At 39.9% G+C, this 15,053-nt stretch overlaps 1 protein-coding gene across 15 annotated transcripts in view; it reads right to left on the bottom strand.

Moving 5' to 3' along the window:
• RBFOX1 (RNA binding protein, fox-1 homolog 1) overlaps positions 1–15,053 on the bottom strand; it is a 1,165,955-nt gene that overhangs the window by 882,117 nt on the left and 268,785 nt on the right. For all 15 annotated transcript variants that reach the window (XM_017808961.1, XM_017808958.1, XM_017808962.1 and 12 more), the window contains exon 3: positions 14,452–14,484. In XM_017808961.1, the coding sequence (XP_017664450.1) occupies positions 14,452–14,484 (33 nt within the window). The remainder of the gene's footprint in view (positions 1–14,451; positions 14,485–15,053) is intronic.

Below are 15,053 nucleotides of genomic sequence, written 5' to 3'. Positions count from 1 at the left end.
TTTTTCACAAATTTAATCTGCCCACATGATTTATTTTTTTTTTTTTGTGAGAACTAAGGGAAGAATTGGACATTTTGATGAGGTTTTGATGTCTGTGAGAGTCATGGACCAGCTATACCCCAATTTATGAAATCTAGAAAGCATACTAAAATACACACAGAAAGTCACAGTCACTGGAGAGATCACCTTTTCTCCCAGAATGTGAATAAATCCCACAGAGTCAAGCAGAAAAGCCCTACAATTCTGCTTGGGCAATGGAGCTGAAGCAGAAGTGGTTCAGTGGCACGTGGGGGTCAGGATGGACAACCAGAACTGTCTTCACTAGTACTATATTTCCATATGTCTAAAGATTGGGTAACCTAATAGCCTGAAAAGCTGCCACAGGGATTTGTTTTAGTAGGCTTCCACTAGTGGGGAAAAAAAATAAAATCTGATTTTTGACCACTCGAGGAGATTTTCCCAGACAAAAGGATTTCTTTTGCTCTTCTATCCCACTTCTGCTAGGTGCCAAGGAAATCATAAGCAAGGCTAATAATGAAAGGGCAGATCACTTCAATGCCAAGTAGTATTCTAGAGTATCTAGAGCAAAAGGACTTGTGGAGTTTTATTTCTTCCTCTGATGAACATCTCATCCTTACTTGGGCCACGATCTCCGGGGAAAACTCTGCTTGCAGCAGTGATAAATCATCAGGGATAAGTCATTAGAACACCTCACACACAAGCCTAGTTTTACTCTCCAAACAAAGCCTGAAATGTCGAAGAATAAGCAGGCTAATTTTTAAAGGCATTATTTCCATATCACTCCCTTCCAGTGCCATCGTTAACCCAAGGGTGTTGACATTTGCTTTTATGAACTGCCTGACTTTTAACCTGGCAGTGCCTTTGTCCACGTGCTGCCAAAGCCTCTCTGCCCTCAGGAATGGCAACCAAAATGCCACGGAATTCCAGGCCCTCTGACCACGTGTGGAACCGTGTTCTGTGGTGTTAACACAGCCGGATGAGCACGGGAGTGTTTTTTCCCATGAAGAAAAACCCCAGCAAATTGAATTACCGCGCTAACACGAGCAAATAAAATTTATTTACAAAAAGAACGCTTAGTGGGATTATCTAATTAAAATTATCCAGCCTTGCTTTGCACTGTGAGTATCTCAAAGAAGGATAGCAGGTAGTACAGTATCTAGTCCCTGTGAATTTATTAGTGTTGAGCTTTAACCCTACAACTGTCAGCTCTGATTGGAAAAATTACGTTCAAGGGTTTGTAGCAAGAAGTGATTAAGTGCATTTACAAAGTGAGGACATCCGTTCCCCAGCTACCTCACATCAATTAAAGGAGGCCAAATTAAATCGATGTTCTAATTCCACAAAATTAATGGTAACTTTTTTTTAATAGATGTAACAACATTTCCCTGAGGTCCTGTAATAAATTCTTCTCACAGCAACTCGTGTAGGAAGTAAATGGTTACCTACCCATGAAAATGCCATGTTTAAGATCAGTTATGGGAAAGATGACAATAAGGTTTCCTAGTGGTTTCAGTGTTCTTCCAGGCATTTTATATTTGATTTACTGGTTCAGAGATCTTTACCTTTAAACATGAGGAAAGCCTGAAGGAAAAAAGATTCTTGTTCGTTATGGAAGTGTTAATTTTTCGCTATAGTTCATTTTAAATAGAGCATTCCTCTAAACTCACGGGATCAGGAGCTAATTAAGGTTACTTGTAATTACTTTTGATCAAAATGAAATTATATGTCTTCACTTTACAACATTTTATAAAAGAAAAAAAGGGATTCCCTTCCCCTTTTTTTTTTTTTTGTTTTTAAAGGGTTTGGTGACATAAACCAAATATTTCAATTTTTCGTATCATCAGTCCTGCCCAGTATAGAGACTAAGAGACCAGAGAGATTTCAGATGCAGTTTTGCAATCTAGAAGCTGCTGTGAAGCCACCCACTATTTATAGCAGAGTATCCCAGTGAGACTGGTGATGGGTGATAAGGAATTAGGTACCACTTCACATGTGAGTGAAGAAGCTGAATTAATGGCTCATATGGTTGCTAAACTTTCACATTCTCTCTAAGATAATGCACTTACAGTTATTAGAAAAGACACATTTGACTACTCTCTATGACTCCTTTAATTTAGCAATTAAAGTATTAAGTAAAGAGCCATAAATCAAAATTTCTGATAGTTACAGCCACATCCAGGAGCACTTGTCACTGCCACTAAGTCTTCTTAAGTTTTCTACAGCATGTCTCCTAAAACACTGTCCTGAGCAGCAGAGAATCATAATTGAATATATCATCCATCTGACAATGAATAAAGTACTTATTAAAAGTTTAACAGGATTAAATTAGGCTGCCTGCTTGGCTTAGCTTTCTGTTTGTGTAAGTCTAGGCCTTAATCTGCTACTGAGAAGTACCATCAGTATTCAATTGGCTCCTTGGGTTAAGTCAATGCAAGAGAAACCAAACTAATGAACATAACCCAGTTCCTAGAACAATGACTTTATAATTTAGGAACATTCCTGGTGTTGATTTAGGATGCTTTTTTGTAACACGGGTTTTGTAGCAAGGCTTCAAAATTCATTAAGCATCACAGGCATTTCCTCCCAGAACATTCTTCTGGTCTCCTGGCAATCGGTGGCTTTCCCAACGTGTAATCATCTGTGTTTATCTGTAGGTGCCCTTGTGTTATTTGTCAGAATAAATCATCTAGAGCTCCAACACGGTGCTGTTTTCAATGTCATGTTTTCAGAAGTCATGCTGAATGTGAAGGGCTGTTCAGCTGGGAACTGCTTTGCCTCCCCAGAGGACTTACAGCAAAAAACATTCACCGAATCCAGAGCGGGAAAGAAATTCTCTTGTTATGTTTGAAGTCTAAGAATGTAAAGTCTGCATAAAAAAGTGATCGAATTTAAAAGATTGAACTCTCTGAGCTTCTCCAGGTGGTTTGGAATCTTCTGTGGATTTCTTCAAGCCCTACACACAACATTCCCTGTGTCCTTTGGGGACAAACAGCACCAAGGAGGAAGAAAATGAGGTACAGCAAGGAAGAGCAATTTTCAAACCAACTGCTGGGATTTACTCTGTTCTGTTATGGAAAACTTTTAAAAAGATTCTGAAGACTTTAGCCTAGTCTCAAAATCATAAACTGCCAATCAAACAGATACTATCCTTTGGTCAGGAGAACACTTTAGCCATTCAGCAAATAATTCATCATACATGAATACTTCAGCATAACGTGAATAAACCACTTCCAGACTACAAGTAATTAGAAACTCTTTATCAGACCAGAAATTGGACTCATGTTTCAGTGGCAAAAAAATGTGGAACTCTGGGGGGAAAATGCCTCAACAAGCCAATGCACACCCTGGGCTGCCTCTGCCATTTCCCCTTTTGTAAAGGTGAAAGATGCAGATCTTCCCAAAGCAAACAGAAATATTTTAGTTTGACCTCAGAAAAAACTCAAGAAAAGGAAATATTTTGGCCATGCCTTGTTAATCCTTCTTCGAAGCTGCCGTTCCTGAGGAGGAGAAAGGATCTGTCTCACCCACTACTTGCTCAGCTTCCCAGCTTTCCTCCACAATGGGACAATCTCTCTCCCAAGTCTCTTTTCTTCATCTCTGCCAGGCTGGGCAGGAGTTTCTCTCTCTTTTCTCCCCAAAGCAGATAAACCACCAGATAAAACACCAGTACAGGCACTGCTGTTCACCTTCCCACTGTCTTACCTTATGAAAAGCAGGAGCCAGAGAACAACACTTCTTTTTTTTCCTTGCCTCTATGAATATGAATATTTCTCCAAACAGCCACTCCAGTTTTAAATCACTTCAAACACTGGGTTTTTACAGAAGGATAGGAAACACAGTGGTTTTCCAAACAGGAATGGGAAAGTAAACTATTTTAAAACTTCACTCAAAAGAAAAAAAACCAAACACACACTGCCCCAAACACCCCCTCAGAACTCTGGCTATTCACCTCTACAGTTGCCATTAAGTAAAGCTTTTTTAAAAACTGTGCAATGTGAATGGGCAGCAGTACCTCTCCAAAACCTCCCAGCTAAGAAAAGGATCCCAAATTAAAATGCTGTCTGGCTCACAATTCTTTTACCTGTGAATAGATACATATTTTTTTTTACTATAGACACCTAATCTATTTTTTTACCAACCCATTATTCCCCATAAAACTGTGATGCTCTTTAACTGCTGAATCGATGTGTTTGTACTGATGGAAAACTACATTCCACTTGTGCTACACTGGGGTTTATGGTTTGTTTACTCCAAACCACTTACATTTCATTCATAAACTCCTGCCAGAATACCTCTTTTGCCCATTTGGTGCACAATGTTAAGCAGCAGTACAACCCTTAACTAACAAGAAGTTCAGTCCTTCCTGCATTTTTCCATGATACAGTTTTTAACGTCTTATTCAGCCACTTTAGTGCTACTCGACCAGTTATTTTGTAAAACAGGGCTTTTTCTTTCACTGGTGGGTCGTTTCTTTGCATATCAGCAAGTACTGACTGACTCCAAATGTTAGTAACCTGCATCTTTTACCCTTACAACGAGCAGGAGTACACTGAGAATATCTGTGTTTGCACCTATGGCTTCACTGCTGCATTAACGCAGCTCACAGACAGTAAATGAGCAAACTGATCCCATTTAATACTCAAGTGGTGTCAGCCCAAGCTCCCCCCAGCCCGTGGGTTGGTGCTGGGCTCTGCTTCACACTAAAACCTCTTTCTGGATGCTTTTAAGGTAGAAAACAAGCTGATAGGAAAACACCCAAATCACATTGCAGGGATTCATTCTATAATATTAGTTAAAGCTCTTGAACCAAATATCTGCCAAAAACCATCTTTTTATACCAGACAGTGGAGTCTCCAAGCCTATGAGACCCTTTTACTGGTTTAACAGTGAAGTGTGGGGGACTGATTATTAACAATTTAAACTCCTCTTTCTATTCCTTAGTTCTGCCACCCTCTACCTGAATTGAGAGCACATTCCCTGCTCTTAAGAACTGGCACAGCTCCATTAAGGCCCAGTGCCATTAAAGTTTATGAAGCTCTGCCAATTTACATGGCAGAGAACTCGGCCTGTGGTTTGTTTAAAGGTTATAAGCTTTGCCTGCAAATATTACAATTCCCTGTGGAATTCAGTTATGCTTTAATTTATCCAGCTGCCCATGTCAGCCAAAAGGTCTTTACTTCAGACTATCAATGGAATAGAACAAGGAAAATGTTACCCACATTTCTTTATTCTCACAGGTACCTTGTACTTATGAAATTTCATCTTTTTCCCTTGTTGTTATGAATTATTTTTGTTCAATACCAAGACAAAGAAAACCTTTTCCCCCAATTAGAGAAATAAAATAAAAGTAAGAAGTTTATTCACTCTGCTTTCCAATAAATCTACCCAGTGTAGGTTTTCAGTGTGTAAATTAAATAACCAACTGCACCCTTGCTAACCTGGTTTAGAATCATTAGTCAAAAGAAAGACAGCACTCCCAAACAAGCTTCACTAAGCCTGAGGATGGAAGAAAAACTTTGTAAGAATAAGAAGAAAAGTTACATTGAAATGGGTGGCTTCTTATTTTAAATAGCCAATGGTGAATACTAATGTCTGTTCAACTCAAACTTCCTTTTGATGTTTTTCTGTGGCTACACTTGTGTTGTTAACGATGTACTTCATAAACATGACAATTGTTGCCCAGGATTTTTCCCAGCGTATGGCCACGGGATGCAGACAATTTTAATGGGAAGAGTAAAGCATGCAAAGGCCTTCTGAATGTTAATCCTTGCAGAAGGAAGAGATTTATCTTCAAACAAAGATCTACTTAAATATGTTTGTGACAGCTGAGGAATTTATCTCCAATTCTTTTTGCCTGTGGTGTGCCACATTGCTATTTTTCCCATAGCAACGTGCAAGAAGCAAACTAAGATGTCATATACATAATACAGAGATAAAAAATGACCCTATTTCCATGTCCATGTGATAAATGGAATGAAAGTTCAGTGAACACATATTTGCACATTAATTGAACTGCATGATTCTGTCCTGTTCAATCAAGTCACCACTGTATGTACCACAGGAAATTTTTCCCCAAGAATCATTAAACCAACTTTATCGCTCAAACACATACACATTTTCACCTATTTATCTTCTTGCCTGGCCAAGATAGGGGAAAAAAAGTTACCTCTGCGTATTCAAATGATTGAAAACATATACACAGGAATTTATATATTACTACATCACATCAATATAATGAGAATCTGAACTAAGTGTCACTGTTCACTGTAATAATCAGAGAACAAAGGTATTTGATCAACTTTCGCAGCCTATAAATATTTAGGGGACATTTGGGCTTTGAGAATATTAAGTTTTCCCTTAGAAATCAAGTTTCCCTTGGCTGATTTAATCACCAAGATCAATATGGCACATCCACAGCTCTGACAGTGTGATACTCCTGAAATTCCCAACAAAAGGACTGAGAAAAGTGTGATTAATACAGCACCTCTAGAACCTCCATCAAAACATGTTCAGATTCTCCCACAGGCAGTGAAAGCTTACATCATTCAGCAAGGCAAAGAAGTGAAGCAAGAAACAATCAATAAACAAAGTGCTCTTTCGGGTCAATACCAACCCTTCAGTGAGACGAGCTTATATTCACTTCTGTTGCCATCAAATTAATGATGCACTTTGCTGAAATATGTTCTGGAGACACATATCCATAAAAATATGTCTGTGTGTATGTACACAAATAGGAAAGGCAGGCAGGATGGGGCACAGTTGTCATTATTAAATCTAATTAATTTCAGAAGTCTCTTAGGAATCCTGTCCCAACAGACCTGGGGAGGAGGTTCCTGAAGGTGGTGCAGTCTCTAGATCCTTGAGGGAAAATTTCCATTTCCATTTCAGACTGTGTGGTCTATATTAATCCAAAGAGCCACCTCAGCAGTTGTGGAGGTCTGGGTACAAACAGCTCCCCTCTAAGAGCTCACTGTGCACAGTGCAGGGACATCCAGCCTCAAAACACCAGGCTTAGGTCCCACTCTGTTCCTTAAACAGCTTTGGAGTCCTCACCAAAGGCACTGAGCAGCATTTGAGTGGGAAAAGGAGAAAAGTGGAGCCAATGACTTCACAAAAAGACCTCAAAAGAAAGACAGAGGCTCAAAAAACCCCCAAAACAAAACCCACCACAACCAACCAACTAAAACCCCAAAATCCCCACCCCAGTTAAAAGACTGTTTCCAAACGAAGAGACTTCGTTAGGGAAGATTGTGCAACTTTAAATGAAGCAAATCGAGGTAAATGAATTAGTCCATGCACCACTTTTTACACATATATTAAAAAAAAAATAAATCCAAGTCTAAAACCTGTGTAGGCAACAGAGTCTCAGCTGTCAGAGCCACAGAAGAATCTTCATGGCATAGTAACCATAAAGACTTTAGTCAACATATATTATGACCTTGTTTTGCAATCCCTCTCCTAGAAACACCATGACACATCTGTGCACCCTTCAAACTGTGCTGGGACAGCTGAAAAAGCACATTTTTTAAGAGCTTACAATACCCAAGCTTTTGTCACTAGAACTGAGTAAAGATAATTTATGTGTCCAAGTCCTTGCCAAACTGGATGACAGTTAATGCCAAGTACTTATTTAAAGAAATGCAGAATGAAGGCTAAAGTTCCAATCATATATTTTGTAAGTGCTCTCTTTAATAATATATAATCAGTAAATTAGTCAACTGGTTGTGTCTAAACCGATGTACTGCAGGATTCAATATATTTGGGGGTTTATTAAAGTTTGTAATTTCCATTCATTATCTTTTGTTGAACTACTTGCTTTTCAGTGGTTGAAGCTTCTGCTTCCATGAGTAAAGTCGTCCCCAAACCATAAATTATATCCTACAGTTTTGACATCATTTATTTTCATACCATTATACATGCCAACCTTTTGACTACTCAAGATCAAAAGAGTTGCTCTCCAGGCTCATATTTCACTATAGCTCTCATATTTTATGCAGCAAATTAGGTTTTACAGTAGCAGCTACAGCGAGAATGTCTCTCACACTGCACAGCTTAAAACGACTGCAGAGGATTTCAGATTGAGGGAGCACAGTCCTAGAAATTCATACCCAAGTAAAATATGGATGACGACGTTTTATAATTCTTTCCCATCCGTTTTGTACAGCTTTTATACATATATATGTAACTGAGGTGGTTAAACCTCAAAACTATAAAAGGTATTTAGGATCCTGCCCTTGGTAGTGAAAGTTGGAGGGGGATCTCTCAAATCCTGAGGGAGGCAGGTATTTTATGTGTTCAGAGGGGATGCACCCCAGTCACGTCCAAGGGTCACCTCCCAGGCACACACTGCCAGGAATTCCTGTTCTGCCACATTTGGAACGTCCAGATTAACTTGTCAAGATAATTGCTACAGCTGGGAGTTCCCATCACTGCCAATCAAGAGTTTATTGGGTATCTGAAGACACAGGGAGGTGCTCAGCAGGATTTATGTGTGACATTGAATTATCCTGAGACACCTTTCAGTGGTAGTTCAGACCCTCACTCAGCTTATATGATTGTAAAATACTTTTTAATGGGAATGGCCAAAGAGACAACATCAAAATAACAACTGTCATAACTGTTCAGTTAAAAAAATTCTACAAGTAAAAATAATTTTAACATACAATTCTTGATTTTACACTTATAAATATTCGTAATAATAAAGAACTATCAATGTATTGCATTTTTTTAAAATAATGATACCTATTTATACAAATTTGTGACAGCTTATGACTCAGCCAGATTTGAAGGGATTTCAGCAGATAAAAAAAAATTATGATTTTACTGCAATAATTATCTTCTTGATAAATTCTAAAGTCCTACTACAAACTACAGAGACATTAAAACTCTAAAAATAATCGTAATTATGACTATGAGTAAAGCTTTACGCTATATTTGCATAGAAATGTGGGGTTTTTTAAAATGCAAATATTTTTTTGCTCTAAATAAATTAAAGATATGAACATTAAAAAAATTACTGATGTAAACTTCTTTATTAGTCATCATGACTGATCGCTGCTACCTCATCCCAGTTTTAGGGAAGAGGGAACATGCAGCTGGATAGGACTAACAAGGTTCAGTCAAATGCTGTGCCTGATGCAAAGTGTTGATGCACCAGGAAGGGGAGAGGCTGGAATTCATTCAGTCATTCCTAAAAACAGCCTGAAAATAGGAATGGAAATGTCTCCTGCCCTGAGCACACACGTCCCCCTGGAGTGATGGCACACCAGGTCCTTGCGTGTTAAGTGTGCTTAGGAGAATAAAGCAGGACAGAGAGTTTGGGAAGATTGAATGACGTGTTTTTATCTACCATGGATTTTTAATACAACACCTGCAATTTACCCTGACAACATCCAACCAAGCATTCATGTTTCCCTAACTAAAGTTTCCACTGATATCATAGTTTTCCTGTAGAAATCACTCAGACAGCCAACAGGATTTAAAAATTACTCATAGAGCAGCAGAAAGAATTATGATTCTACCAGGAAGAGAGCACGCTGCAAACTATCCAACCAGTAATAGTAGAACAATGCTGGTAGAGGCGTATTTTCTGAGCAAGTCCTGCTATCTGTTTAAACACACTCCTTTTCAAAAATGAATTAGTTCATTCTGGCATTAAACACAGGCAACACAAGCAGTGTGCTCCTGCTGGCAGTGAACTGCCCAGCTCTGCCACGAGATTTTCTTCATTTCGCTCGAGCCAGCGAGTGTTTTATGTTTTACCTGCACGAGTGGCTCAGAGCTGGGAAATTGTGTGTGTGTCCTAGTTAGAACAGCTGGGACCAGTTCCTCACTGGATGGGTGTAACCCAAAATTGTGTATTCTGTAGCCTTCCATGCCATTTCCCAGAAACTGTTATCAATAGACCATTTACACCCTCTGCCCATAGAGCCTGACTCCTCAGGCTGTAAACTGGGTGTTAAGAGGCCTGTGAGACAGGAGGATGCTCCTGTCCTCATAACCCTTGTGGAACTCCTCACCCTGAGGGAGGTACTGGGCATTCCTGCCTGAACTGGAGGATATATAATCTTGGTGTCTTGGGACTTTTTTAACCACTCGTGGGATCCAGAGGAAGACTGCAGATCACCACTCTCAACCAGACTGAGACCACCACTCTTGACTGGACTGCAGTCACCACTCTGGACCAGACTGCATGACCACTCTCACCAACAGGTTTTCCCCCTTTCCCTTTACTTTGGACTCGGGGCCCAAAGAACACCACTCTGTTCATGCCCCAGGGTGCTGGGTTATACATTTGGGTTTTGTGGGTTAAAACCAACTGTTTGCTGTATAATTGTATTTATAGTATTATTTTATTAAATTGTTATTCTGATTTGTAGTCTCTCCTTTGAGCTGAGTTCATCTCCCCTGCTGGTTTACCTTTAAACCAGCACACACAGGCAACACAAGCAGTGTGCTCCTGCTGGCAGTGAACTGCCCAGCTCTGCCACGAGATTTTCTTCATTTCGCTCGAGCCAGCGAGTGTTTTATGTTTTACCTGCACAAGTGGCTCAGAGCTGGGAAATGGCGTGTGTGACACGTGCCTGTCCATGAGCTGCAAGGCTGGGAGCCCAGCTGGGGATCCAGGGGTTGGTGTAAGGCCCAAACCCACAATAATATCAGCCCCACGACCTCCCTGCACGGCGGATCTGCCCGAGACACCTCGTGTGTGCGTCGCTCACGTCGCTCCCGCCAACAGATTCCCACAGCACCACGAGCACACGGGATTTTTCATAAACATTTTACAAGCAAAAAAATCGATGAGAATTGTCTGTCTCTGTCCTGTCAGAGGATTTTTCTCCTCTCTCCAGCCCCCCCCTCCTTCCCACGGAGCAGCAAAGGGCGGCTGAAGGGAAAAAACGGGTTGGCCTTTTCCAAGCTCCCCAGGCCTGACCTATTCCTGCCATGGGAGGGAAGTGGGGGACTTAAAAATGACATTTCCTGATAATCAGGGACCTTATGGATCACAGCATAAATCAGTCACACTGTTGCTATCATTAGAGCCACAGTCTGCTCACCACTCTGAGGTTTTCTGTAAACTCTGATTTAATGCCCTCCTTGGCTTTGAGTTGATTTTGATTCCCGGTTTTATTGAGACATATAGGCAGCCTTTTCTTATGAGAGTAAAAAATAGGCTGCCTTGACATCCCTCACATAAAAGCAGGCAGAGAGCTAACACACAGTTATACTGAACTTGTATTTCAATCAGGCATGACCTCTCACTTCTCACAAGAAGGCCTTGAACTTCACTGTGTCATTTATTCAAATATTGCAGAGAAAGACGGGAATCACAAGCAGCTTTCTGTGCTCTATTTCAGTAACATCAATTGTTTCAGAAAGAGGAAAAGAAATTATGCTTTCCCCAACATAAAGCTAATTAGAAAGAAGAACACTCTAGAAAATGACATAGTTTGGTGAGACATCTTTTGATGGGGAAAAATGTACATACAAACAGCAATAAAAGGATTAGATGCTGTATACCTGTGTTAGACAAAGCAGAACTGAAAGAAAGTCATTCTTCAAACCATGTTGTTCCAGGGAATTACATGAAAAAATTATGATATTGTGTATGATTTTATTAGAGACTGTTCTCAGGCCCATTTTGTAATGACATTTTCAGGATCTGCTACAGTTTTGACAAGAAACCAGGGTAACTTGTGATTAAAATCCTCCTATCTGACTACCTATGCACAAGTTTTTCCCTTTTTAAGATGCCTCTAACTTGCATATTTACAAGACTGTGACACTTCAAGACACAGTGCAGGCAGATTTGGCAATTATTTTTGGAAGGCTTTGCTGCCTACAGCTTTAACTCTGTCACTATTTGTTGCCCTTTTGTGTTAAAAGATGGAAGGAAGGTCTTGGGATTACTTGTCAGCTTCCTCTAGATGAACTTGTTTCTCTACACCTGGCATGTGGCAAACAGCATTTGGAAAAAAAACCCCTGACTGGTTTGTATCTTCCTAAACCACTCAATAGTAACACAAACATGTTAATTTTCACCCAGACTTCATACAAAATTCAGTAAGAGAACACAGCTATGTCACCTAAGAACAAAAAAAAAGGGAATAAACAAATTTCAAGACTACTTGGATCAACAGTTCAAGAACAACCAAACAGCAGTCTAATAAAAGATTTTAGAAAGCAAACACAAGCACTTTTAAGCACTTTTTTATTCAAAAGCAGACTAGAGATCTTATGACACAAACCCTACAGCAGCAAACAACACATGAGCTCTAATGAGATAAGACATGATGCAAAGGTAAGCCAGAACAAGGGGATTTGGGGGTTTATCTTTCTCAGAACTGTTCATGAAGACCCAAAATAAAAATAAAATCAGGCAAAACAAGAAGCCACTTTTATCAAACCTGAGGAAATGTTTTGTGTCTTGTCATCCACAAGGTTATTTAAGGTGTGTTGGCCTCAAAAATACACCAGAACTGTGCTGTTATCCCTCATATACAGTGTGCTGTGTAGGACTCAGGAATAAATCTTGGGAAGTTTGCCATTCCAAAGGAGTCATTTCCCTGAAGCTGAAGACTGTCCCTCATTGAAACAATCACCAGCCAGTTCTGCATGCCTATTATCTTTTTTAGTTGCTATTCTTGTGAGTTATTCCACTCAGTTCAGTCAGAGGATTTCCAAACAACAGTAAGGCTCTGATTCAGGAAAGCACTTAATTATCCTTTACCTTCAATTAGGAATTTCCCTGTACTGGGGAACTTTGGCATTCCTTCTGAGCACTTACCTGAATGGAAGGAGCAGCATCAGATCTGCACCTACAAAGTCCACAGGCTGGAGCACAAACACCAGTGGATGGTTTTAAAGAACAACCAAATGTGTTGACTCAAGGTTTTCAAATGATTAAAGTACCAACAAACAAAGCAACTCAACTGACTGACTCAGAAACTTGTAATACTCCCAGAATTTTATACACACAAGACAAAAAAGTACAAGAGAACATCTTACAAATAAATAAGGAAACGGACTTTATATAAGGGAGCAGAATCAGTAGTAGTACCTCTACAATGACAAATCTCAGTCCCCAAAAATCCCATTACAGAACAAGAAACTGAAAGTGACTGTTTATTAGTGGGCTCTGCTGATATCAGAGCACCGAGCATTTAAAAAGTGCAACAGGGAAAAAACAGACACAAATCCTACTCCCCAAACTCCCCGAGACAAGCCAAGTATGCAATTGAATCAGACCAACTAAATTGAACACTAATATTACGGTCTTAATCTAAATAAAAATGAATAATCTCATGCTTTTGCAGTATGCAAGTGAACTTGTGTCCTTGTTCTTTGAAGTAACTAGCACAGTTTATCTATTCTCTTTAATAATGCAATTTAATTTACCAAAGGTTCGTATTAAAAATTTATCTGACTCCAGCAGTTAGAGTCACCTAGACATTTTGTCACAGTTAAACATTAGCTTTGGAGTACATCACAAATTCCCTACTGTGAGTCCGAGAACTGTTTCACATAGGAACACTCTGAGCTTCCAACTGACATTACATTTAAATGAGTCAGGGCCTGTGCAACGAATAAAAATATCTGTCACTTGTTAAAAGTGCAGTGACTTGTTCAACAGCAACATTCAGAAGGGACAAATGCAGTCTAACAGTTAGTGGTCACAAAGGACTGACACTTTTGCTTTAGCAATCAGTTATTCAAAAGATACTCCAATAATAATATTTTCACCTCTAAGAAGACCATTAGACCATTCAAACCACATAAACTACTCCCACATCAATAGAAAAGCTGACAAAATAAATGAGAGTCCAAAACAATCAAGCTAAACTACAGCAATGTCAAGCACCCAAGGCAGGCGACATAAAATACCACCAGTGTCACTCCAGCATTTAACAAGAACTCCCTGGTGTCATTCTGTCCCAAAATAAAACTTCTCTTTCATATCCCAGGCTATTCCAGCAGCTCATGGCACATGGCAGCAGAAAAGTGAGGTGAGCCAGACATGGAGTTGGACAAAACACAGGGCAACCCCCAGAACCAACTCTGGAGTAGAAACAATACCAGCTTTGCAGAAATATGGAAGGGCATGAGCAAAGTTCAGAAAACCACCTTCTGTGGGTGGGAAATTAAAGCACGTGCTGAACAAACCTCTGATCTACACAGTTTCAATGCCATGGAAATCTTCAGAAAGACCTGCACGGCGACAAAACTTTCCTGGAAGGACTTTATCACCTTAAAAGTTGTTGTAACATGACCAGAATCCCAAAGATTGCCTCATTAAACACTAGGAACAGCACAAAAGTCAAACTGAAGTAACTTCGATTTTCACCCCCAAAACTGTAAGCGAGCTGGCCCCTCTCTCAAACCTGCAGACAGCTATTTAATATTCCACCAGGATAAAACAGGATTTCCTACCTCAGCTTTGCTGGCATCCAGCGTTGTCAAAACCTGAAAATTACAGGGAAAATGCATTAGTATTGATTCAACAAAACAGGAGTGGGATTAATTGGCTTTTGAGGTAACTGACATCAATTGGTTGTTGTGGCTTGAGGGAATAGAACTGAAGAGAACTGTCTTTCACACTGAGGAGACTGTTCACCTCTCCTGCCCATCAGAAGGCAAAGCCAGGTATAAATCAAGACCATGGCAATATTCAGGAATATTGGGTAAAAATTCAGCAACATCCCAAAACAGAACTGGAAAAGCATGTTCTTGTTTTTACCAATTTTTAATTTACTTCTGAACAGAGATGATGAGTAATGGAACTATAAGCTATTCCAACACATCCACACAATTCCCAGGACAGACTTTGAAAGCAAGCTGATTCAGTTCCACGGTGATGGAAGTAACAGAGTTTACAGACCACATTCCATCTAAAATGTGACAAAGAAAGGTTTGCCAGATTCTGTTGGGCACAGCTGTCTGGGTTTTGGCTGCACAGGAGCTGTGGGGGCTCCAGGTCTGACTTACAGCAACCCTGGGCACAAACAATGAGTTCTCTCTGCCAATCCAGGGTT

This window comes from Lepidothrix coronata, unplaced genomic scaffold (genome assembly GCF_001604755.1).
Source record: "Lepidothrix coronata isolate B3197 unplaced genomic scaffold, Lepidothrix_coronata-1.0 Scaffold24, whole genome shotgun sequence".
Classification (NCBI taxonomy): domain Eukaryota; kingdom Metazoa; phylum Chordata; class Aves; order Passeriformes; family Pipridae; genus Lepidothrix; species Lepidothrix coronata.
Note: the sequence above shows the minus strand (reverse complement) of the source record. Positions and strands in the feature narration are given on the sequence as shown.